The sequence below is a fragment of the Amblyomma mixtum genome, chromosome 7, assembly GCF_055824585.1.
Source record: "Amblyomma mixtum isolate Tamu chromosome 7, ASM5582458v1, whole genome shotgun sequence".
Lineage (NCBI taxonomy): Eukaryota > Metazoa > Arthropoda > Arachnida > Ixodida > Ixodidae > Amblyomma > Amblyomma mixtum.
The window spans coordinates 149161513-149187170 of NC_143018.1; the positions used below are offsets into that span (position 1 = coordinate 149161513).

At 50.1% G+C, this 25658-nt stretch overlaps 1 protein-coding gene and 1 pseudogene across 1 annotated transcript in view; both read left to right on the plus strand.

The window, feature by feature from the left end:
• The window catches only part of LOC149337827 (uncharacterized), a 166641-nt gene that overhangs the window by 90773 nt on the left and 50210 nt on the right, over positions 1-25658 (plus strand). Inside the window, exon 3 of the mRNA XM_089554958.1 lies at positions 20571-20791. Within this exon, the coding sequence (XP_089411084.1) occupies positions 20571-20791 (221 nt within the window). The remainder of the gene's footprint in view (positions 1-20570; positions 20792-25658) is intronic.
• On the plus strand, positions 23786-24577 carry LOC149337829 (uncharacterized; annotated as a pseudogene).

Below are 25658 nucleotides of genomic sequence, written 5' to 3' on the forward strand. Positions count from 1 at the left end.
TCCGAGCGACAGCGATGACTAGCCACGTCATTTTCCGGTAACAGTGCTCCTACACACTACTCTGTCGGATTTCTAAAGCTCAGAAAAATAGCCGATAAGTGCGTTCGCCACGAGTTGCATATTGCCACCTTAAGGACCTACTTAGCCTCGTCCATAGCCCCGAAAGGCCTTCGCATAACCGTAAAACCAGCTATATCTGAAATGTCAGAAAAGAATATATCACGATGGAATACGATACTAGCAACCGCTTCACTTGAACTTACCCGTGTTGTTTTAGAACCCTATGTATCTTCCGGGAATATGTTACGTAATACCGCAAACCAACTGTGCTCTCGCTATAAACTAAGCTGTTCTGAAACGTTTGCATTGAAAGAGTACAAAACCAAAAAGCGAGACGAGCTTTGCGCCACCACGAGACAACGTAGGCTATTCTTCCAACGTAGTTAGCAATGATCGTGAATTCATGCATAATTCAACTGACAAAGAATGCCCATCTTCTTTCACGGCGGCACTAGCGGTTAAAAAAGAACGCAGTTCTCCCGATTTTTCGAATATAATTAATATCTCAGATCATGAATTAACCTTCGAAGAAAATAAAGTGCTGTCCCGGCGCCTCAGCTTTTGTCCTGCCACAGGCGGTTTTGGCGAGTTTCAGTTGATGAAAGATCTGGATAATTTTGCTCGGAATCTTCGCCTTCGAGAATTTTTTTCATAATAAGCCTAATTCAAATGCACCGCGCAATACATTGCCATCTTACAAACACTGGGTTCCTCCAACACAGCGTGACAAGTGTTTAGAATTGTACATTAGTGCTGTACAAAAAGATGTGCTACAACTGTATAAGAAACAGAACCATTTTCATCGGAACCTTTCTGTTCGCGAGACAAAAGCGATGGAGCAGTTAGCGTCTCGAAGCGATATTATCATTAAGCCGGCTGACAAGGGTGGTGCCGTGGTAATAATGAATAAAAGCGATTATGTTGCAGAGGCACATAGGCAGCTAACAGACGAATCTTTCTATCGGCCTGTGGAGTATGACCCCACAGATCAGTTCAAAAATATTCTTAAGGACACCTTGCTAGATCTTCATAAGGACAACCAAATTACAGAAAGCGCGTTTCGCTCAATCGTCCCCCTCAGCCCGGTAGCCGGTAGATTCTACTTGTTACCTAAAATTCATAAAGAGAAGATTCCAGGTAGGCCCATTGTTTCCGGTGTCGGCTGTGTCACGGAAAATCAGTCCCGGTACGTCGACACGCTCATTAATAACATTCCGCCCACATTTCCGTCTTACATAAAAGACACAACGCACTTCCTTTCTGACGTCATCGACCTGATTATTCCTCCGGAATCATTGCTCGTCACGCTCGACGTCACATCGCTCTACACGAACATTCCGCATGAAGATGGTATCCGGGCCGTAGTGACTTCCTATAATGAAGCTAGCATAGAAAAAACAGTAGATAGTTGTACTTTGGCCACCTTATTGAAACTTATATTGCAGTTCAATAATTTTGAATTCGAAGGCAAACATTATGTCCAGACGAGTGGTACTTCAATGGGTACCCGTATAGGCCCAAATTATGCAAACATATTTATGGGTATGCTTGAAGACAAATTTTTGGAAAGCCGGTCTTTAGTACCATTTTGCTATAGGCGTTACATCGATGATATATTTTTCATTTGGCCCCATGGCGAAGCCCAACTCCTATCATTTATCTCCGATTTCAACAGCATGCATCCTTCGATATCATTTTCCCATACGTATTCTAGATCTACAATAAATTTTCTTGGCGTCACAGTCTCACTTCACGAAGACCACTTAACTACAACAGTGTACCGTAAACCTACTGACCGCCAACAGTACCTGCACTTTGACAGTAGCCATGTCAAGCATGTTAAAACCAGCATCCCCTACAGTCAAGTGGTCCTCTTCAAACGCATCTGCTCGGAACAATCCGATTTTGACCGCAACTGCGCTACACTTCGTAACTCGCTGACTAAGCAGAATTACCCACCACAACTGATAGATGACGCCATTAAGCGGGCTGATACACTACACCGATCGAGTTTACTTGCCAAAGATAAACCAACAGTTCAGCACTTTCAAACTAATCTTGTCTTGACCCATTCTGCCTCTTCTCCAAAAATTTCTACAATCCTAAGTAAGCACTATAACATTCTTATGCAAAGTGATCGCCTGAAAAATATATTTTTAGAGCCACCCAAAGTAGTTTACAGAAGGTCAAAAAACCTACGCGATATACTAACATCGTCAAAGACCAACTCCCCCGAACCCGTAGGCTGCCATCTATGTAACAAGAGTCGCTGTAAAGTTTGTCTGCACATGACCACATCTTGTAGCGTCAATAGCACCGGTTCACTCTTTCGTTTAAGCATTCGCGGTGATTTCAACTGCGACACTGCAAATGTCATCTACCTGCTGCAGTGTACCGTATGTAATTTACAATATATAGGTCAGACTGAAACCCCGTTGAGATTACGCTTCAACAATCACAAAGCCCACGTTCAAGCCCTACCGAACTTACCGCTATCAGGGCATGTCCAACTCACCGGCCACTCATTTGATCACATTTCTGCTACCATTCTAGAATGAGGCTTTAAAACTAATCATGACCGGGAAATTAGGGAGTCTTACCTTATCTATCAGTTTAATACAGTGTCTTCCGGTTTAAATGAAAGCACAGAAAAATTGAGTTCCATACCCTCTTAATGCCCAAATATTTCGCTTTTAGGTCAGTGTATTCTGGTTCGTCATCAGTTTCTTTTCTAGATTTAGTAATAGATATTCTTTATACTGATTATGCTGCTTATTGCCTCCATGTGTTTCATTGATCATGTGTAACTTCTTCCTTCTTCATTCTCGCTGTTCAAAATGGTCACTTGTCATCTTAGGACTGATTATAAGTAAAGCACATTGCCATGTTTATTATATGTAGCTAACACAGCAGATAGACTAAATTTCGCAAAGTAACTGTTGTGTATTGTGGTTCATTTATCATCTTGTGATTGACACTGTGATTCATTTATCGTTCTGTAGACATACGCCTGATGATTTTTTATCGAATTTTTTGGCTCTGTTATCCTGTGCGTTGTTCTTACCTACATATATTGTGCCATCCCTCTCGATCCACACATTCTGACGAAGGCCGTTCCACGGTCGAAACGTCAATAAATTGTTTCAAGCGTTTCAAACGTTGGTCTACGTTCTTACTATATATATATATATATATATATATATATATATATATATATATATATATACTACGATGAAAAAAACTTGCTCGACTGCTGATAACATAAGGAAAGAGTTGAAGTACACTTCTTAGAGAAACATTTATTTACCGACGGTTTCGGATGGTGGACCGTCCTTCATCAGGGTAAGGTTGTTTGAACAACCTTATATATATATATATATATATATATATATATATATATATATATATATATATATATATATATATATATGAGGAGGCCCTAAAGTTTATCCGCAACGCACGGCCTAAAATCGAGGTGGTGTATGCCACATTAGTATTACCCCGGGCCCCTAACCGCCGACGAGGTTCCGGAAATAGGCGGACAGTGGAGAAATTCAATGAACGAGCCATTGAGTTCAACTGTAGACTGGTCCAACTGTGCGCCAAAACACAAGACGTGTTCTACATCCACCACTCCCTGGAGGCCTTCCCCGCGACCAGAGTCCTAGCCGCTGACGGGGTGCACCCAAGTTTTGGAGGCGTTTCGGTGCTCGCCTGGAATATTTACAACCTTATCCTCACTGCCAGACGACACTGCTTGGTCCCATGGCAGGATCACCTCACTTCCTCAGAGAAGATCGTCCCGTCCACCCGCATAGCTTCGAGCTATTTTGACGTCTCAAGCAGAACAAATCATCATTCCAGTGGCCCTGCAGGGCCAGATTTCCCGACCATCGCTGAAGCAGATAGTCTCATCAAGCAAAGACAGACACCTGGTTTGCAAGGCTTCCGTCAGAAGATTCCTCCGAAAAATTCCTCACGGAATCCGCCGCGAAGAACTTCAGCTGACGCCAGGCCCCCGAGGGCAGCTTTGCTACCAACCCCAACACAGAGAGCCCCAGAGTGTACGGTGTCTTCATTCAAAGCCGCCAAACCAAGCAGAGTTGCGGCGCGAGACCCCACACCCGAGAACCAGAGCTCAACAGCAAATGCCCCGTCCCCAGTACCGGCACCCATTGTACAGGCCGAGGCGTCACCGGATGCCACACCAACGAGCCCCGGATCACGGATGGCCCCCACCTCAGCACCAACAACACCGGCTTCTGGATCCCGGCAAGCTTCCGTCATCATCCAGGACTTCGGGAATGACGCCACCACGCCGAAACAAAGGTATGACCTCAGACGACGCTGTGGCTCAGCCCAACGGCTAAAGTTTAAACAATACTGACGGGCCGACCAAGCTCACGCGCCCACCAGCTCTCCCTCTACTTGTGCCACACGTACGCTCTCGGAATTTTTTAAAGCTAAGAAAAATTATTGAGAAACGAATCAAGCACCAGCTCCACGTAAAATCCCTTCAAATATACCTTAAATCATAAACTGTGCCGAAAGGACTTTTTGTATCTTTAACCCCATCCATTAGCAACCTTTCGGAATCCCATCGCCTAGCATGGAGCACAAAACTACTTAAAGCATCCATAAACCTTTTAAAAATAACAATTGAGCACTTCAAAAAGACGTTGGCATCACTAACACTAGAGGAGAGGCGGGCGCGTCAAAGCATGATACTCTCAACATCCGAGGTAAATGAGCTTGAGGTCTTCAAGTGTAACAAAACCCAGCAAATTTGGACGAAAAAACTTACTAAATTTTCCCGTGATGGCATCCTTGTCGAGGATTGTATAGAGCTCACAATGCCATTACAACTAGCAAGCCACATACCCACACCCGACAATTACAAGGAAACCATAAACCAACACCCAACCACATTAGACCAAACACCCGAAGAGCCACACCTTCCGGAAAATATAATTAACCTGTCAAGCTCACAGCTCACCCCCGAGGAAAAGTCACTGCTGTCGCGTGGCCTTAAATTCTGCCCAAGCCATAGCAAGTATAACGAGTACAAGTTACTCCAGGATCTAGATAACTTTTCGCGAACTCTCAGATTACGGGAATATTTCTTCGACAAACCGAACACAAATAATGTGCGGTACCCCCAATCTCAGGAACAGTGGACACCCAAAACTGGTAGGGACAGACATCTAGACCTATATATAAAAGCGGTACAAAAGGAGATTCTTCAAGCTTTTGGGACACGAAAATCTGGGCCACCTAACCTCACAAAAAAAGAGCGTAACGCCTTAGGCTCACTTAGCAAACGAACCGACATTGTCATCAAGCCCGCCGACAAAGGTGGAGGCATAGTTATTTTAGACACAGATAACTACATTCAGGAGGGCAACCGCCAGCTCAACAACCCAAAATTCTATACTAAACTCCCATCAGACCCGACCGCTAAGCAAAAGAACATCGTAGAGCAAACTATAAAAAAACTAACAGATGAAGGTGAATTACCACCTCGAGTAGGTAAGGCGCTCACGCCAAGAAATTCCTCCGCGGGGCGCTTCTACATGCTTCCGAAAATACACAAACAGAATCATCCAGGGAGACCGATTGTTTCTGGTATTGGCACAATAACAGAACCGATCTCAGAGTATATCGATTCGCTCATCAAACATATACCTCCGAAACATCCATCTTACATACGCGACACTAATCACTTCCTGAAAGAATTATCGAATGTCACCTTCCCTCAAGGCGCTTTCCTAGTTACCCTGGATGTGGTATCACTTTACACTAACATCCCACATGACGACGGAATTCAGGCAATGGTTGGATCATATAAGGAATACAAAATTCTAGACACCCCTAGTCCAAGTGCCGTCGAGACACTTGCAAATTTGGTTCTTAAACTTAACACCTTTGAGTTCAACAACTCATATTATCTTCAAACTAGCGGTACAGCTATGGGCACAAAAATGGCTCCAAATTACGCCAACATATTTATGAACAAAATTGAATCTGACTTTATGTCCTCATATCCAACAAAACCAGCTTTTTACAAACGCTTTCTGGATGACATTGTAGCGCCCGGCGACGCTATAAAGCGCAGGCGCTGAGAACGGCGTTCCCGCGATAGAAAAAAGTAAAGAACGACAGCGCGTGCTCGGAGCGCAGGCCCGGCACGAGCAGTCCGGAACTAGAAGCCTGCCACGCTGGTCGTCTCTCTCTGGCGCTCCGCTGCGACCCCGCTAATACCTCAACAGTGGTGACCTGGCGAACCGTGCCTTCTATCGCAGCGGCGTTCCAGCATGGCGTACTGGCAGCACCCAAGTTTCGACCCGCCGCTCCCGGCGTTCCGGCCTGCAGGCGTCGGCGGGTGGTTCGCCCAACTGGAGGCTGCGATGTACCTGAACGGCATCACCATCCAGCCGTTCAAACACGAAGTCCTTTGTGACATCCTCCCGGCCGACCTCCTGCGTCGGCTCACCTACTCTGCTTTCGGCGGCCGGCCATACGATGAGCTGCGTGCGGCCGTCTTGGCGTACTTCGGCGCCTACTACGTTCCGCCGCCGCTCTACGACGCAGCGGACCCGTTCTCGCCGCCGCCAGCCTCTGGCCCTGCACCGGCCTCGCCCGCGCCCACGCAGCCTTCATCAGAACCCGGCCCGCCTCAGCAGCCCCTCGCCGCATCGCCGCCACTCCCGTCCAGCGTCTCCAGCCCGGCTGTCTCTCTCGACGCCACACCAGGTGGGATCCGCACGAGCTCCGCCTCGCGTCCTGCTCCCACTACTATCCGACCCGCGTCTCTGGCTCTGCCTCCTTGCGCTTCAGTGGCGTTGTCGCCAGAGCCTCCTGCAGCCAAGGACGACTCTGCGGCAGCAGCCGTGCCGAGGCTTCCGGCATCTCCATCTACCTCGTCACTACCGCCAACAGCTCTACAGGCCTCTGCTGTGAGGTTGAAGCCGCCACCGCAGCATATGCCACATACCAGCCCCACTACCTCGGCGGCCGCACCGCCTGCCCAAGAGGCCCCACCCCAAGCCCTCAGTACGGTCACCCGCTTCTCGGAGTCTGATCCTGGCACCTCGACACTGTCGCAGCAAGCGTCTGCTTTGGTGCCTGCCTTGAGCCACCTTCAGGAACGAATGGCAGAGCTATCCACACCAAGTAGTGCAGTAACTCTCCATCCACCAGCTGTGTCTGTTGCTGTCAGCCAGCCGTCTGATGTACGCGTCTCAGCTCCACGGCCTGTCACTGGCGCAACCTTCTTGCAGCCACCCACAGCCGATCATGCCCACACGCGCATCAGCACTGGCCAGTTTCTCCGGACTGCCACTCTCGCTTCACCCAAGCACCTGGCATTGAGCCCAGCAACTTGCTCCGGCATCGTCACAGCTGTCGCCGCTATGTCGACGGTCCCACCACACCTGCTGTCAGTCCCTGGAGCCGTTTCGGCCGCTCCTGTGCTTGTGACCACGTACACGGCGCGTCGGATCCCCATCGACATCAGCTGCAATGTTCCAGCACCGACGACGCTTGTGTCCGCGGGCAGCACTGCAAACGGTGACGGCCCGACCATGGTCTTCTCTGCCCTCATGTCCACTGTCAGTTCGGCACCCTGCCTCATTCGCCCGTTGCGCAGCAGCCAGGCTCGTCCACCTGAGCCCGTGCACTCCACCCGACAGCTTTTCCCGGCCCCTGACCTGAACTTACCGGACCTTGCAGCGACCCCGTGGGGACACTGTTACTCTAGCTGCCTGCTTGCCTGCCGTGGCTACTCCATCTCTGCCCCGTCGGCGCGCACATTTCGACGTTCCGTCTAGGCGGGGGGCCCTGTAGCGCCCGGCGACGCTATAAAGCGCAGGCGCTGAGAACGGCGTTCCCGCGATAGAAAAAAATAAAGAACGACAGCGCGTGCTCGGAGCGCAGGCCCGGCACGAGCAGTCCGGAACTAGAAGCCTGCCACGCTGGTCGTCTCTGTCTGGTGCTCCGCTGCGACCCCGCAAAATCCTCAACAACATATTCATAGTTTGGACAGAAACCGAGGACGAACTCATCCATTTTATCGCCTCATTCAACAAAATCCATCCCAATATCTCTTTCACACACACCTACTCAACCAATAAAATTAACTTCCTGGATGTTCTGGTTCGAGTAGAAGGAAGTACATTAATCACTAGTGTCTATAAAAAACCCACAGACAGACAACAGTATCTTCATTTCAACAGCTGCCACCCGCGCCACTGCAAAACTTCAATCCCATACTGACAGGCCATCAGATTCAAACGAATTTGCTCACGATCGGAAGATTTTCACGAAAATGCTAATCGCATGCGGGACACTCTAAAAAAACAACATTACCCGTCTTCTAAATCAACGATGCCATTAAAAAGGCACAAGCAACTAATATTAATCATGTCATTAAGGAATCTCAGCCATCATCACAGCGCTGTAGTCTTATACTAACCTTCACAAATAATCTCCCGAATATTAACAACATCCTAAAAAAACACTTTAATATCATAGAACAGAGTGACCGTCTTTCAAATATTTTCACAACGGTCCCCCAAGTAACATATAGGAGACCAAAAAATCTGCAAAACCATGTTGTCCATTCGACAGTCAATAAACCGAGAGCTGTAGGTTGCACACCATGCAAAAAAAGCCGATGTCAAGTCTGCAAACACATGGAAACCACGGCACTGGCTAAAAGCACCCATTCAAATTTCAAGCATTCTATCCGGGAAGACCTGAATTGCGATTCCAGCAACGTGGTTTACATGCTCGAGTGTGGCGACTGTCGAATGCAATACATAGGCCAAACAGACAATTCCTTCCGTTTCAGATATTAATAACCACCGCTCACATACCCAATCCCTCCCCAACCTCCCTCTTTCGAAACACCTCCGCGAGAAAGGTCACGAGTTTGACAAACTTAAAGTAACAATACTACAGAGTGGCTTCAACAACACTCGTGAGCGCGAGCAACGAGAATCATATTTTATTTTTAAATTTAACACAGTGCAAAATGGCATTAATGAAACTTACGGCACCCTCACCACTCTTCCGAGGTCAGGGGCCTACGAAATTAAACAAAGCAATACTGACTAAGTCGTCTGAGGTCATACCCCTTTCTGCATGCCACACCTGTGCCACACCTGTGCCGTTTCCCCCCCCCCCCCCCCGGGTGTGCTCACCTTGTGGTCACGCGAATGCCGCACAATTTCTTTTTTTTTCCTTTTTAATCTCACATTTTTTTAATATATTTTTTCTTATATTTTTTTACATTCCTTCCAATACTTCCCCTCAACCAGGGGTGGGTGCACTATAGCTGGGTGCGAAGAAAAAGCACTACTTTAAAGGTTTTCTTTTACCTATTTCACTTTTTTTTTCGAGGTTTCTTCCTTGCTCTGTTCATTTTCCTTTTTTTTCTTCTTTTTTTTTCTGTTGTCTGCTCTCTCTGCTGGAGGGTCATATTTTATTTTTTTGCTCTCGCGGCCAGGAGAAGGAACAAGTTTTCGCATTTTTCTACGAAAGTTGTTGCACGGCCACGCACCTGTCGAGCACCTCCCAGCTGGACACTACTGTCAATAAGCAAGCCTGTGGTGCTTAACAAAGCAGAGGCCGCATCTGGACGTTGTATTTTCTGACTGAGTACCTGTTCCTCGCACTCTTCTTTTTTTTTATGTGTGTGTGGGTCGCACTGCCTCTAATAATTTTTTATGCGTATTTTTCTGCTATGTGCTTTGTGTTTCCCACTTTCCTGTTCTGTGCCCGCCCCTATAAAAGAGGATGCATTCACAATGTAAAATCACTCCTGAAGAAGATCGGTCTTCCGATCGAAACGTCGAGTTGAATAAATATGTTTCCTTTAACGAAGCGCATACTTCGCTATATATATATATATATATATATATATATATATATATATATATATATATACATACATATATATATGATGCGAAATTGAGAAACGCTTCTTTTAAGTAAACGTTTATCGGGAATCGACGTTTCGGACAGAGCCTGTCCTTTTTCATATATATATATATATATATATATATATATATATATAAACGTAATTCGGTTGACACACGGTAGAAAAACAACAACTTTATTCTAATGTATCGACCAGGGTCTGGCCTTCGTCAGAGTGATCACTCTGACGAAGGCCAGACCCTGGTCGAAACGTTAGAATAAAGTTGTTGTTTTTCTACCGTGTGTCAACCGAATTACGTTTATGTTCTACCGGATCCATCCGATCTTCACCCCTTCTTTTATATATATATATATATATATATATATATATATATATATTCTGCCAGGGATAAAACGTTCTATCCCTGGCAGAACAGTACCTGGCGAGCACACTGGGCAGAGCGCAGCCGGCAGGCCCTAGCACCGAGCAGAGGAGGACGAAGTCCGGCGCGCGACAAAGGTCGAAGACAGACCGCACGCGGGCGCCGGTAGAGTGATGTCTAAACTTAGTGCGGCATTGCCCCTATCCTCTGGAAAGGCATCGACTCGATGCCTAAAAGTGAGGGGGAGCCACGTGTGGGCGTTAACAGAGTCCCAGGCACTGAACGTGGTGAGAGTTGTCCTAGCGGGCATGGTATGGCTTGAGTCTTGCGACGTGCACAATTTCGGATGTCGGCGGGCGTCTGGAAAAACGAACACTCCCTTGCGGGCGCACTTCATACGTAACGTCGCTGAGTTTGCGGAGTACCTCGTAGAGGCCGAAGTAACGGCGCAAAAGCTTCTCGGAGCGACGGCGCAGACGGATGGGGCTCCGAACCCACACTTGATCGCCAGGCTGGAAAATGACTTCGCGGTGACGAAGGTTATAGCGGTGAGCATCGACTTCTTGCCGCACGCAGATTCGTTGCCGAGCCAGCCGGCGGGCAGCCTCTGCATGGCGAACGAATGCATCAGCGTCGGCAACGGATGGGCGCGCAATATCGCGCAACAACATCGTGTCCAACATAGTCACGACTTCACGCCCTTGTACCAAACGAAATCGCGTGAACCATGTCGTCTCTTGAAGGGCAGTATTGTAGGCAAACGTGACGTACGGAAGTATTTCGTCCCAGTTCTTATGGTCATCGTCGACGTATATAGAAATCATATCAGCGATAGTCTTATTGAGGCGCTCGGTTAGGCCGTTGGTTTGAGGATGGTAAGCTGTGGTCTTACGATGACTTGTGCCACTGAGCCGTATAACTTCCTGAGTAACCGTGGACATGAACGCTGTGCCTCGGTCAGTTAAAACAACATAAGGGGCGCCATGGCGGAGGACTATGCTGATGATGAAAAAGTCAGCAATTTCAGCACCAGTGCCGCGGGGAAGGGTTTTCGTCTCACAGTACCAGGTGAGGTAGTCGTTGCAACCACAATATACCGGTTACGCAATGATGACGTGGGAAATGGGCCCAGTAAGTCCATGCCGGCTTGCTGGAAAGGAATTCTCGGCGGAGCAATGGGTTGGAGCAAGCCAGCCGGCTTGAAAGGTGATTTCTTCCGACGTTGACACTCGCAGCAAGTGCGTACATAACGCTTGACAGCTGCAGAAAGCATGGGCCAGTAATAACGGTGACGAACTCGTGCCATCGTTCGAGAAAATCCGAGGTGGCCGGAAGGAAGCTCGTCGTAGCATGCCTGCAAAACGTCAGAGCGGAGCGCCGTTGGAACCACGAGAAGGTAACCAGAGTCCGTCGGGCCGTAATTTCGTTCGTAGAGGACGCCATCTCGCAAGCAAAATGACGGCAAGCCACGCGCGAATAGACGAGGCGGTAACGAGGCGGTACCCTCAAGATAATCGATGAGTGGCCGCAATTCCGTGTCGTCCCTCTGTTGTTGAGCGAGGGCGGACGTGGTCAGAGCACCAATAAATAGAGGGTAATCTTCGAGGTCATCAGAGCTGGACGAGATAGGAGCACGGGACAAGCAGTCTGCATCGTTGTGTTTGTTGCCCGACTTGTAGACAACTGTTACATCAAATTTTTGCAAGCGAAGGCTCCAGCGAGCTAGCCGGCCCGAGGGGTCTTTAAGATTCGCGAGCCAACACAGTGAGTGGTGGTGACTCACGACCCGAAACGGGCGACCGTACAAGTAGGGCCGGAACTTCGTTATCGCCCACACAACAGCTAGGCACTCCTTTTCAGTGGTTGAGTAATTCGCCTCGGACCGAGACAGCGTGCGGCTGCCGTAAGCAATCACGCGCTCAACACCATCTTGCCACTGGACGAGGACTGCACCGAGGCCAATGTTTCTGGGATCGGTGTGAAGTTCTGTGTCCGCCTCCTCGTCAAAATGGGCAAGAATGGGCGTTGTTTGTAGGCGTTTGCGGAGCTTTTTGAAGGCGTCCTGCTGTTCCTGTGCCCAGACGAAAGGCTGATCGTCTTTTGTCAGCCGTGTGAGAGGCTCAGCCAGCCTGGAGAAGTCTTCAATAAAACTTGCGTTGGGCCGAGTTGGTACATGATGTTGTGAAGGTGTAAGTTGCGCAACCACGGGACAAACCACGAAGAAAGACAGAGACACACACGTGCCCGAAGCGTCTGTAATATGCGCAGAGGCCAAGAAACCGGCGCACAGCTCGCTTATCAGTGGGAGTCGGAAACGCAGCTACAGCGGCCGTCTTGTCGGGGTCGGAGCTGACGCCCTCAGATGTCACAACATGGCCCAAACACTTCAGCCGTTGGTACGCGAAGTGGCATTTTTCGGGTTTTAGAGAGAGACCGTCAATTGCCGTCAATACTGCACTCAAGCGTTTGAGATGTTCTTCGTAGGTCGCAGCGAAAATAACATCATCAAGATAGACGACACACGACTGCCATTTGAGGCCAACCAGCACAGTGTCCATCATTCCTTGAAAGGTGGCAGGAGCGGTACACAGGCCAAAGGGGAGCACCTTGAACTCGTACAAACCGTCGGGGGTTATGAACGCGGTCTTTTCACGGTCACGTTCATCGACTTCGATCTGCCAGTACCAACTGCGTAGATCAAGAGAGGAAAAGTATCGGGCACGACGCAGGCTATCGATCGAGTCATCAATTCGGGGCAACGGATAAACGTCCTTTTTAGTAATCTTATTGAGGCAACGATAGTCGACGCAGAATCGTAGAGTGCCATCCTTCTTGGCGACCAGCACAACGGGCGAAGCCCACGGGCTTGTTGACGGCTGGATAACCTCGTCGTGGAGCATTTCCTCAACCTGCCTCCGAATCACCTCCCGTTCTTTCGCAGACACTCGATAGGGGTGGTGTTGTATAGGCCTCTCGCGTTCATCCACTACAATGCGGTGTTTAGCGACCGATGTTTGCCGAACTTTAGAAGTGGTTGCAAAGCAGTCACGAAAAGAGTCGAGGATCATGTGGAGGCGGTGTTTCTGATCGGCGGTTAGGTCGGGGTTCACGTCAGTCATAACGGGGGCGTCAGACGTCGATGCATGGGTATCGTTGAGGGACAAGGCGCAGTGGGAGACTGAGTGACAAATTTCATCGATATAGACTATGGCGGTTGCTTGCGGCAAGTGGCGATATTCGGCGCTAAAGTTGGTAACAAAAAGCTGCGTTCGCAGTCCGCGGAAGGAAGTAACACCCCGCGCAACGCAGACTTGCTGACTCAGCAGTAACGACAGGTTACCTTCCGCAACCCCGTGAGGCGTGCGTGGGTTGGAGCATTCCACCGTAATAGACAAACTGGAGCGTGGTGGTAGCGTGACATTGTCATCACACACGCGAAAAACAGGCCTGTCGGGCTCGCTGCTGTCGGCTATGGCACACTGAGGTCAGAACGTCACGAGAAGTTCGCGGAGGTTGATTATCGCACCGTGTTCCCGAAGAAAATCAAACCCGAGGATGAGGTCCTTCGAGCAATGAGCCAACACAGCGAAGCAGGCAGTGAAGGTGACACCACGAATCTCCATTCTAGCGGTGCAGACGCCAAGCGGTGTCACCAGATGGCCTCCAGCTGTCCGGATGTGCGTTCCAGGCCAAGGTGTCAGTACTTTCCTCAGGACAAGCGCCAGACCACGACTCATGACGGAGAAATCGGCGCCGGTATCTACGAGAGCACTCACGCGGCGGCCATCAACGATGACCGGGATTTCAGCCAAAGCTTGGTGACCTTCAGAAAAACGCTGTGTGGGGGAGGTCGGACTAGGGGATCGTTCTCGCGGTCGAGTTGGGGCGTCAAGCGGAGGCGTCTCTGGGCGTCGAAAGGTCGTCGCGGCGTGTGGTCGGAGGTCGGGTCGCATGCTAACGTCGGTGAGCGGAGGATGTTCGTCATTATGTCCGGTGGCGGCGGCCCTACCTCCGGGGGTCGCCGTCCTCAGTTTTCCCGGCGCGGGCTGGAGGACTGCCGGACGTAGGACTGGCGGGCTGGTGAAGAAAACCGTCGAGGCGACGGTGACCTGGACTGACGTTGGCCGCTAGGTACTGATCGATCTCGCGGGGTCGTTCACCATAGCGTGGCAGGGGTGCGTCTGGCGAAAAGTCGCGCAGGCCAATCCGGCGGTACGGGCAGTGACGACGGATGTGGCCTGCTTCGCCGCAGTGGAAGCACAGGGGCCTGTTGCTCGGCGTGCGCCACATGTTTGCCTTCGTGACGGGTGAGCGGTCGTCTGGCAGCGCTGTCGTATACGGGAATCGGCGGGACGGCGCGGTAGGGGCAGGAGAGTAGAACGCCGGCGGTGGTGGCGCAGGACTTCGCAATGCCTCGCTGTATGTCATCACATAGGGCGCTGGCGGTTGGGGGGTGGAATGGGCTGCACCGTGCGGCGTATCTCGTCACGGACAGCATCCGAGATGGCGGTGACACTAGGAGGCTGCTCCACAGAGCGAAGCTTCTGCAGCTCTTCGCGAACGATGCTCCTGATGAGCTCTCGGAGGGAGGTGTTCTCATCCCCGGGCCTCGGCATGGGGCACTCCACAGCAGCGATGTTTGATGGACGGCCGTAGTGCGCAAACCGCTGTTGCAGGGCGCGCTCCATGCCTGCCGCTTCCTTTGCAAAATCGGCGACTGTAGCCGGGGGATCGCGCACGAGCCCAGCGAACAATTGCTCATTCACTCCCTGCATCAAATGGCGCACCTTCTTGGCTTCCGACATCGAAGGATCAGCGCGGTTGAAAAGCCGGGTTATGTCCTCCACGAACATCACCACGCTCTCGTTTGGCTGCTGCGCTCTCGATTGCAGGGACAATTCAGCACGCTCCCTCCGTTCGTTGCTGCTGAACGTATCCAGCAACTGCCGCCGGAAGTCTTGCCAGGTGTGGATGGCGGACTCGTGGTTTTCGAACCACGTCTTGGCGGCGTCCTGGAGGGCAAAGTAGACGTTCCGAAGCTTGCGGTCCTCGTCCCACAGATTAAATTCAGCGACCCTGTCATACCCGTCCAACCAGTCCTCCACATCCTCAAACTTGTCACCATGAAACGACGCGGGCGTACGAGGCGTATGAAGAAGCAGCGGTGGTGAACTCACAGATTGCTGGAAGGTCTGGCTGGCCACCGTAGAGGTCATCGTGCGGGATGGCGCGGTGAGGGCATTGTACTCGGGGGCTGAGCCTTTCAAGCGGCGGCTTGACTTGTGGACAGGTGTCGTGTCCAGGGGGTGTGACGGAGCGCTGGAGGATCCTGAGACCTCTTTGTACATGGATCGTACCCAGCAGCTGCACCAAAATGTCACGGACGCTGGTAGAACGTTCTATCCCTGGCAGAACAGTACCTGGCGAGCACACTGGGCAGAGCGCAGCCGACAGGCCCTAGCACCGAGCAGAAGAGGACGAAGTCCGGCACGCGACAAAGGTCGAAGACAGACCGCACGGCGGCGCCGGTAGAGTGATGTCTAAACTAAATGGGGCGTTATATATATATATATATATATATATATATATATATATATATATATATTTATATATATATATATATATATATATATATATATATATATATATATATATAGTTTGGTTTTGGTTTGGTTTTGGTTTGGTTTTATGGGGTTTAACGTCCCAAAGCGACTAAGGCTATGACAGACGCCGTAGTGGAGGGCTCCGGAAATTTCGACCACCTGGGGTTCTTTAACGTGCACTGACATCGCACAGTACACGGGCCTCGAATTTCTCCTCCAAAGAAATTCAACCGCCGCGGCCGGGATCGAACCCGCGTCTTTCGGGACAGCAGCCGAGCACCATAGCCACTGAGCCACCGCGGCGGCTTCCTATATATATATATATTCACACTCACATATACATACGTGTGTGTGTCGCGAATAATCCCCGACTGCCGAAGGGGAATGCTGTCGCGTGCAAGACAGAACAAGCCAACAAACAGACAAAAAAAATAAACGGAGCAGTACTTATAATTCAAAGGAAAACAGCCAATAAGAACGAAACCACCAAGAAAAACACGCGCACAACACTACACAATAAAAGAAAGAGTTCGCCAGATATGTAGCATCCCAGGTGAAGCGGGACTGCCTTGCAGGCAGCAAGGAAGCGGGTTGATGAACTGCGATGCGTCTCTGGGGTTCCGTCGAGCGAAGCGGCTGTAGAGAGTCAGGTGGTAAGGAGCGGAGTGGAACACAAGCAGACTCCAATGGACTCCTGTCAGCCGCCCCAAGAACTTTGCACCAGCAGCAGGAAAAGCGTAAGAAAGACCCGTCGACCGCGTCCCGAAATGCCGTAAGCTTATGCAGGTTATCTAAGGAAGCCTCTCGGCAGCACAGACCATCAATAGATCGGCTGCCACCTCCAAGCTTGAAAGGGAAGCAGGAGGCTTGCGTCGGTGATCCAAGAGGTGATCCTGCAGCACGGACACAACATCCGACGCCCGCTACCTCCACGCTTGAATGACCCGACCTTCGCTTCACTGTCTTCATTTACACCTCGGTTTTAAGGCACATCAGCTCTCCGCTCCTCGTGCTATCCACACTATTCGTTGTCGCCTTGCACACACCATTGGAACGTGCACGCGAGGAACGCTCGGCTGGCACGAGCGGCGCACCGCTGCCTGACGGACCACTGCCGACGCACTTAGCCGCATTACTCAATAGGTTGAGCAGTAACTACGCACCTTGCTCGCCTAGAGTAGAAGCTGTTGTGCCACTCGCTCAAAAGCTCAGATTACTCGTCGAAGCCTTGCACATATTTCGAGCTATCCTTGGAAAGGAAAGGCTGAATTCGCCTTCCCAGGGCGTGACCGTGAAATTGTGATCGCCAATGATTGGATTGTTGCCGAAAAGTCTCCCTTTCCTTGCCTCCTTATCTTCCTGCTCCTTCAACGGGCAGCAGCGGTATATTGTTGACTGCACCGGTAAAGTTATGATGGTTTTTTTCCTTGCACCAGGGGTGAGCTGTAATGGACGGTTTGTTGGCTTGAAGGCTCGTTCGTTGCACCCGACATGCGCCGTCGGTAACTGTGTAATGAGGACTTGCAGCAATGGGAGGTAACGAGAAAATGAACTGAAGTTTCTATACAGAAAATTTACAAATGTACAGTGTAATGTTACGTGATGGCGAAGGTGCACCAAGAGCGCACCACAGCTTTGTCTTCATTCTCAAAAACACTTGGTCATCCTTCAACCGTACGTATCACTACGCCACTCTCCCCCTCACCCCGCGGCAGAAGCACAGTCCCGGTGCGTACTAGACGCGCAAGGCAGATTTTGAGTAGTACGGCTTGAGGCGGAAGACGCGGATGATGTCTGTGGGTGAATGATGTCGTGCCACGCGGTAGGACGGGACTCAGAGCAAGACAATAGAGCGCGGAGCATAGGTGACGTTGGATGGCGAAAATCATGACGGCGTTCTTCGAGCCTTGGGAAGTGGAAAACCTTTGGCGAACTACCATACGGGCGGCGTCGAAGCGGGCGATGGTGTCTGGAGCATAAGTGGTCGCGGAGGCGGCTGTCGAAGGCCAGCAGAGGATCGCGGCCAAACCGAAGATAAAAAGAACAGCAACGCGCTGTATCGCGACTTGTGGAATTATTTCCGAAGGTCACAAATGGGAGGCTAATATCTCAGTCACGGTGATGGTCGGACGCGTGTATGGAAATCAGGTCGGTCAATGTACGGTCCAGGCGTTCGGTAAAGCAGTTTGTCTGTGGGCGGCAGGCCGTGCCAACATTATGACAGGCGGAGCGCGAGATCAGAAGTTCAACGACCACTTGGGATAGAAAGCGGCGGTCGTGATATGTGAGCAGGTGAGTGAAGCACCGTGATGGAGGACAAAAAGACGACACTGGCTAACAGGGAAATCGTCCCTCCTCGGCTTAGCCGAAGATGCAGAGCATTTAAATGTAGCCCACAATGCCGGATCAGGCGGTATTTTATTCGAAGAGTGATTTCAAAGTGTTTCGCACAAGGCTGCAAAAAATAGCTCTTTAGCAGCAAAACCCACGTTTCGTGTCTTAACGCCTTCTGCACGATCGTTACCGGAAAGAGAAACTGAGCAGTTAGTGACAGCCGCAAAAGAACTTTCTTCATAACGTGCATTCTGGCTGCTCAGTTCCGTTTTCTTGGCGCCACGGTCAAGGTGTGATTCCGAAGCCATCTTCACAGCGCCGAAAAGCGCGCGACCAGCCCCGTGGTCTGTTCCCAGAAGCTCGCATCCAACAGAAGAGTCGCGCCGTTTGCGTGGCTCATAAACAAATCCGCGCGAAGCTGCCCTTCGACCCTGGTCGGTCCTCCTGACCCTCGCCGATAGCTGCGTAATGCGACGCGAATACATCGAGATAATGGGTTGGAATCTGGGGAAGTTTCACTGTACTTATACAGAGAACTACCGTATTATCAGCTTTCTTTTGCACAAAACTTCCAGATGCAACCTTTTGTATACAAGCTCTCCACTTTCCCGCAACTTCGCATCGATGTTGACCCCAGCCCGATACCATACCGTAGGCGCCAATGTCGCTAACCCAGGCCCAACAGCTCCCGGGCTCATTTTAAATCCCTCTCGGGTCCTTCTCCCGTTCAGGAAACATCCAATATCAGCAAGCCTCAACAAGATGGGTTCCTTGCCGCTTGCGAACCCTTCAACTTTAGCAGTATTAATAACACTTCCAAAACACACGAAATGAAATGTAGGCAAATTAGTTACAGCGTGACACGGACACAGTGATTTGCGCGAAAGGAATTGGCTCGCCGAGTCGCACGTCCTACTCTAAAGCTTTGAGAGTGCACACGAAGCTCTCCCTCAACGTAAAAAAAAAATTATGGCTGAGGCTTAGCTAAGGTTAAGCCTAGTCAGATGCGAAGCATATTGGTGGCTAGGCTTGGCAATACATGGCTTTCCTTGGTTGCATACATGGTCATTTTAATACAACCACTAGAAGCCTTCCTCGTGGGGGAAGCCAACGGCATGGCTACAGCTGAACGCCGCGTAACCCCGAGACGCGCGTTGGGTGGGCGCCTGGATTGCCACGGAAGCCGCGTCTGCCTGCCCGGTGGAGCGAGCGTTTCACCTACATCGAGTGTGAACGCGCGTTCGATATGCGCGGGAATGCCGCTCGAGGACATTCCGGCGTCTGTGTGATGGCATCGTCACGACGACGTCACGGTGTCACGTGGCGTTACGGCTAGGGGTCCCACGGCGACGGCGCGAGGTGGAGGCCGCCTCTCTCATCCGATGTCACGTGGTGTGACGTCACGGTGTCACGTGGTGTGACGTCACGGTGTCAGGTGGTGTGACGTCACGGTGTCGAGTGGTGTGACGTCTAGGGGTCCCACGCCGACGGCGTGAGCGGTAGCTCTAGCAATATGCTTCGTATAAAAGAATTCAAACTAGACGGACCCCAGAGTCTCTTTCAGCACGGGTCCATCCGGCACCTCCCTAGAACATGTTCGGTTATGACCCCTTGCGGTTCCCGCGCTTAGAACATTAAGTTAAGTCGGAATGGTCCGTGTCGTGCAATCTCCCTTTGTTTGAGGAGATAGCACGACACTTTATTGCGCCCCTTAGCAGCATCCGCTGTCTCCGGCGTCTTCCAGAAGGGAGGGTGTCAGGTCGAGGGGAGTTTTTCGATTTGCAAGCAGCAAGGTAATGGCCGTGGCCATCTGATGAACCGTTGACCGCCGGCCACACGCTAGCACCTGTCTCACCAACGGCTGCCGGAACTGTCTGACAATCCAGCGCCCCGTTTAGCAGCTTGTCGCCAGCCATTCCTCCTACCCAGGCCATTACTGCAACGGAGCGCTGTATATACTGCCACCGTCTAACGCTTCTCATGCTGACTCGTCCGCCCTTACACATACTCTAGAGTGGTCAGTAGAAAGGGAAGACAAATAAAAGGAGCGGGCTTGGACACTGATGCGTTAAAGGCAGCGCTTTTCATCTCTACCTACCCTCTCCCACTCCACTTCTCTAAATTGCCTGCCGTGTTTTCACCTCTCTACGCGAGTGCTCCCGCTGAGGCCGACCGGCCATATGCCATATGGGCTCGTATTTCCACAGTCCCATATGCGGCGCTCGTGTAGAACGCTTATATAAGGTGGAGGAACTTGTCGCGCGAGCAGAACTTCGTCGACTGGATTCTGGACGGGGACAACCTGTCTGACCACGTGCTGTTTGCGATGAGCGTGCTGTTCACCCTGAGCCTGGTGCTGGTGCTGACGTTCGCCTGGCTGCAGGCCACTCAGACGCTGGCACACCTTTCGTGGCTGCTGGCCATGCCGCTTGCGCTGCTGTTGGTCCTGCAGAGCTTCACCTGGATGGGCTTTGCCCTCTACAGCCTCTGGTGAGTGACTCTCTGCGGCGTTCCAGTGCCAGCACGGCCACGTGCCACTCGCTCAATCTGTTTCTCAAGCTTAGTGAGAAAGGGTGGTAGAGTTCGTGCACCATGGAGAGGAGTTGCACAGAATACAGGCAGTCGCTCATTAGTAACAACGCTACTCTTTTCGAGAAAACCGATCGGAAATTCTGTCCAATTTTCCATACCCGCCAAACACAGAACAAGTTTTCCGCAAATCATTTAAAGAAATGAAAAACACAGGATAAATTATTTTGCACTCACCAGCGCAGCAAGGTTGCGCAGCATAATCCCGGACTTCTGCCTAGCACTACTAAGTACCAAGTGTTCACAGGACCTGCATTCCCGCTGTGAGCCCCGTGAGCCTTCGCTGGTGTGGGCTGGTGTTTTTACTTTCAATTCTTTCTTCAGAGCCCACTCTATTTCTTTTTTTGCATGAAGGTGTCTCTAGGAAACTAACTGGTGGTACTTCTTTCCTAGTACGTTATCTTGACCACTTCGAGGTGCAAGGTTGGTTGCACCCGATGTGGGCGTTCACCGCCAGTGACAATGGCTGTTGACGGCCCTGAATTGTTAACTAGAACAGAAAACTGGGCAAGTTGGAACGGATTCATCTTAATACAGCGCGATACACAGGACGAGAGAAAGAAACAAGAGACGACACGAGCGCTCGTGTCGTCTCTTGTTTCTTTCTCTCGTCCTGTGTATCGCGCTGTATTAAGATGAACCTGAATTGTTGCCTACGGTCCACCCTAAAACTGGTCGCTAAGACACCCAACGTCCTCTGGCCTGTGGGCTTGTCTCAGGAGAGCATGAGATCAGCTCATGCGTAGAACACATGACCTTGCGCTCACAGCGTCGACGTTGCTCTGCAAAAAGTCGCAAAGTAGAGAAGAGCAACGAAGTATGCACACCATGTAATCAAGACAGGCGCTCCTTGTTCCCTTGCCTCCGAACACGTTAAGCATGCTTTGTAGAATAAAAATATACCACACTGACATCACCAGTAGCTTAAAAAGAACGAGAATAGTAAGGAGTGCATTTGTTAGAACGCTGTTCGCTGGCGCGCTGAGAATTTATCTCGCTTTTGTGGTTCTCTTCATCGCGTCGTGACCTCACTGGCCTTGGTGTCAACAGGAAGCAGTGCCGAGATATTCCGATACTGCGGGTGGCAGGAACGAAGCGCTTTTTTTCTGTTTTTTGTGTCCTCGGTCACAACGGTGGTGGTGGCCGAAACCAGTCACGAGAACTCAAGCCTGCTCGTCGTGATCTCAGCAACATGAATGCCGTTGCTGGGTGCAGCCAAGAGCCGCTTGGCCCGCAAGTACCATATAACATTTTTGAAACCCCCTTACTGGAGCTTGAAGCTGCAGGAGCGTCAGTAACAACGCCGAGAGTTAGGAATGAACAAGAAGAATTGGAGAACAGGATGCGCCTTGTGCAGGACAGCTGCAGGTATGATGAAAACACATACTGCGTGCATACTGTGTGCATACTGCGTGCTCACTGAAACAAAAAATATAATTTGTGATGAGGCACCTTTTCCTCAAATTACATACGAGAAGAAACACAGGAGCACAGACCTTTGGGCTAGTTGGTTCATGGCAGACACGTACAAGTGCAAAAAAAAAAAACACGGACAGGGAAGCGACTTGGACAACACGAAGAAACAGCCTGAAGAAATTCATGTAGTGTTTCCGCCGTCAGTAGAGGCTTGAAGCTTTTTACAGGTCATTCCGAATAGAGTGTGATCGCAATTCGTGACAGCCGCCAAAGAGAAAGTAATGTCATTCAGAGTGAGCAAGAAAGGGACCTTCTCTGTTAGTATTGCTTCCTTGGCAGCAGCTAAGCGTCTGCTATAGCTATTTCATGTGGCTGGCTTAGGGATTGTACCCTTCATACCAGAGGCATACACGAGAAATGTAGAGAAAATGCGTAATGCACCTCTTCACTACAATGATGGGAACATCCTCATGTTTTTGACAGACCATGGAGTCGTTTTAGCATGACGGCATACAAGGTTCCAGCCCAAATAGGATGAAGTGGTTGAGTGCCGTGCCCTGGACTCCGTCATCCTCATGTTCAGAGAAGACCACTCTATGCCAAAAAGGATGCACTCTGGATTTACAACTCAACCAGTTCAAGGGTAATTCAGTACTGCTCTTCGATGTTGCAGCTGTCAGCGGTCCGGCCACACGGCGAAGAGTTTTCAAAATCCTCGAGGATGCAAAATCTGTTGGGATGCTGAAGAACACTAAGAGTTCAAATCACTCCTAAAACCAAAGTGCGCGAACTGTAGAGGTGACCATGTTGCCTCCTTCTTTGGATGCCCTCAGAACATGGAGGCTTCACCTCTCCTTGTGGAGAAAAAACCGCGACTTCAAACGGGACGAAGACGATAAATGCACAGGGGAGCGGTAAACTTGCATCATCATCATCATCATCAGCCTGACTACGCCCACTGCAGGGCAAACGCCTCTCCCATGTCTCTCCTATTAACTCGGTCCTTCACCAGCCACGGCCACCATATTCCCGCAAATTTGTTAATCTCATCCGCCCACCTAATTTTCTGCCGCCCCCTGCTACGCTTGCCTTCTCTTGGAATCCACTCCGTTACCCTTGAGGACCAGCGGTTATCTTGCCTTCGCATTACATGCCCTGCCCAAGCCCACTTCTTCCTCTTGATTTCAACTAGGATATCATTAACGCGCGTTTGTTCTCTCACCCACTCCGCCCGCTTCCGATCTCTTAACGTTACACCTATCATTTTTCTTTCCATAGCTCGCTGCGTTGTCCTTAACTTAACCCTTTCGGCCCTGGTGTCCTATAGAAAGGACACGAAGCAAAACGGCTACAAGTCATGATTTAAATGCCCAGTAATCTGAAACAAGAACTGAGCCGACTCCCAGGTCATCCCTATAAGCACAGACATCACTTTCTTCTTCGTCTTCCTCATCGTAGCGCCGAGAGTAAACAAACAAAATGGCGGAAGATGGGAACGGCGGCTGCAATGGTAAGTGCTATTTTGCCATTTTTTTACTCCATACCTAAGAACGTGTTCGCGATTAGAATTTTGCAGGTTGTTTCAAAGACACTAAAGGCTTTAAAAGTTGCACAACGTTTTCTGTGCGGTTAGTACATTTGACGCAGCACGCCGCAATATGTGTGTCCTATATATAGGACACCAGGCTTCAGTGGTTATAAAACCACCGGCGCGTGTTGCATGCAAGTGCGGAACTTTATTTTTCTAATGCCTAATTTTTGTTTTTGTTTTATTGCAGAGGCAAAAACTGTGACCTTACTCAACGGCAAAGCGGCCTCAATTAAGACATCTGCGTCTCGAGGATCCAGATGCCATGTTTGCTGCACTGAAGGATGGTTACGTGTCGGAGGTTGAAGACGCTGAGGAGGACGTGAATTTGCGCTGTCGGCTGCCTCCAGCGGTGATGAAGTTGACAAAGCAACACCGGAAGACAGGTCGTGGTGCAGGAGAGCTTTCAATAAGCTAGCAGCCACGTATCACCATCAATAATCTGGTGACGAGAATGAGAATGATCTTGATGGTCTACCGACCCCGTATGCGTATTTTTCTCGGTACGTGCCGAAGAGTGTTTTTGCTGTTCTTGCCGAGGAAACAAACATGTATTCTATTTATCAAGAAGGAAAATCCGTTGAGATGACGAAGAAGAAATCAGAAAGCTGATTTCACAGCAATTAGCGATGGGTGTCTTTCGCTAGCCACGGCTAGAATCTGCTTGCACATTGCAGACGTGAACGGAGACCTGTTGTGAACGCTCTGCCTTCACTACGGCGAACGCTATGCCTTCACTATGGCGAACGCTATGCCTGACAACGGCGAACGCCAAGCGCATGCTCCTCACGCTTTCCCTCGTCCCTTCCTCCCCTTACCCTCGCCCGGTCACGCTATGTAAGCTGGCTGATCGGGATGAATAAACGCTCTTTCTATCCCGAGCGTCCGTTTGTGTTCCATGGGAGCACGGCACGCGCAATGCGCGCACAAGCTTTGTAACAAGACCATACCAGCAATGATCCTTTCTGGAAGGTCAGGACAGATTTGGACGCCTTTCGTGAAAGATGCCTAAACCTCTCTTTCGAGGAGCCTCTTTGCAGCGATGAGCAAATCATTCCATTCAAAGGACGGCGAGGCATAAAACAATAAATAAAAGGGAAATCAAATAAGTGGGAAGTGTAAGTTTTCATGCTGTGCGGCGCCTTGGCGATTTTCTACGACTTCCTCGTTTATCAAGGTTCATCCACTGAACTCATTCCAGCTCTTTCAAAACTTTTCACACGGATTAATCAACGTCCAGTATTACCTGCACCTCAAGGCAACCAGCATGTTTGTTCTCAATATTTGAATTTTTGTGAGTCTTGAAATAAAGAGTAACGTCAAACTTGGCTTTTTTTTTGTTCTTGCAACCACTAAGCCCTGGTGTCCTATATATAGGACACGACGCCATCTTTAAAACCAAGGGAGTTCTAGAGAAATTTTTTGCTTTAGTGTGTTCCTTGGGTGGCAGTGAAGCAAAATAACACTTTAGAAAAATTCCCGAACTAGCAAAAAAAAAATTCAGGGCTGAAAGGGTTAAGCTGAACCCTCTTTGTTAGCCTCCACGTTTCTGCCCCATAGGTGAGTACCGGTAAGGTACGCCTCTTGTATACTTTTCTCTGGAGGCATATTGGTAAACTGCCATTCATGATCTGAGATAACCTGCCATATGCGCTCCACCCCATTCTTATTCTTCTAGTTATTTCCCTCTCATGATCTGGATGAGCTGTCACTACCTGCCCTAAACAGACATATACTCCTACTACTTCCAGCACCTGGCTACCA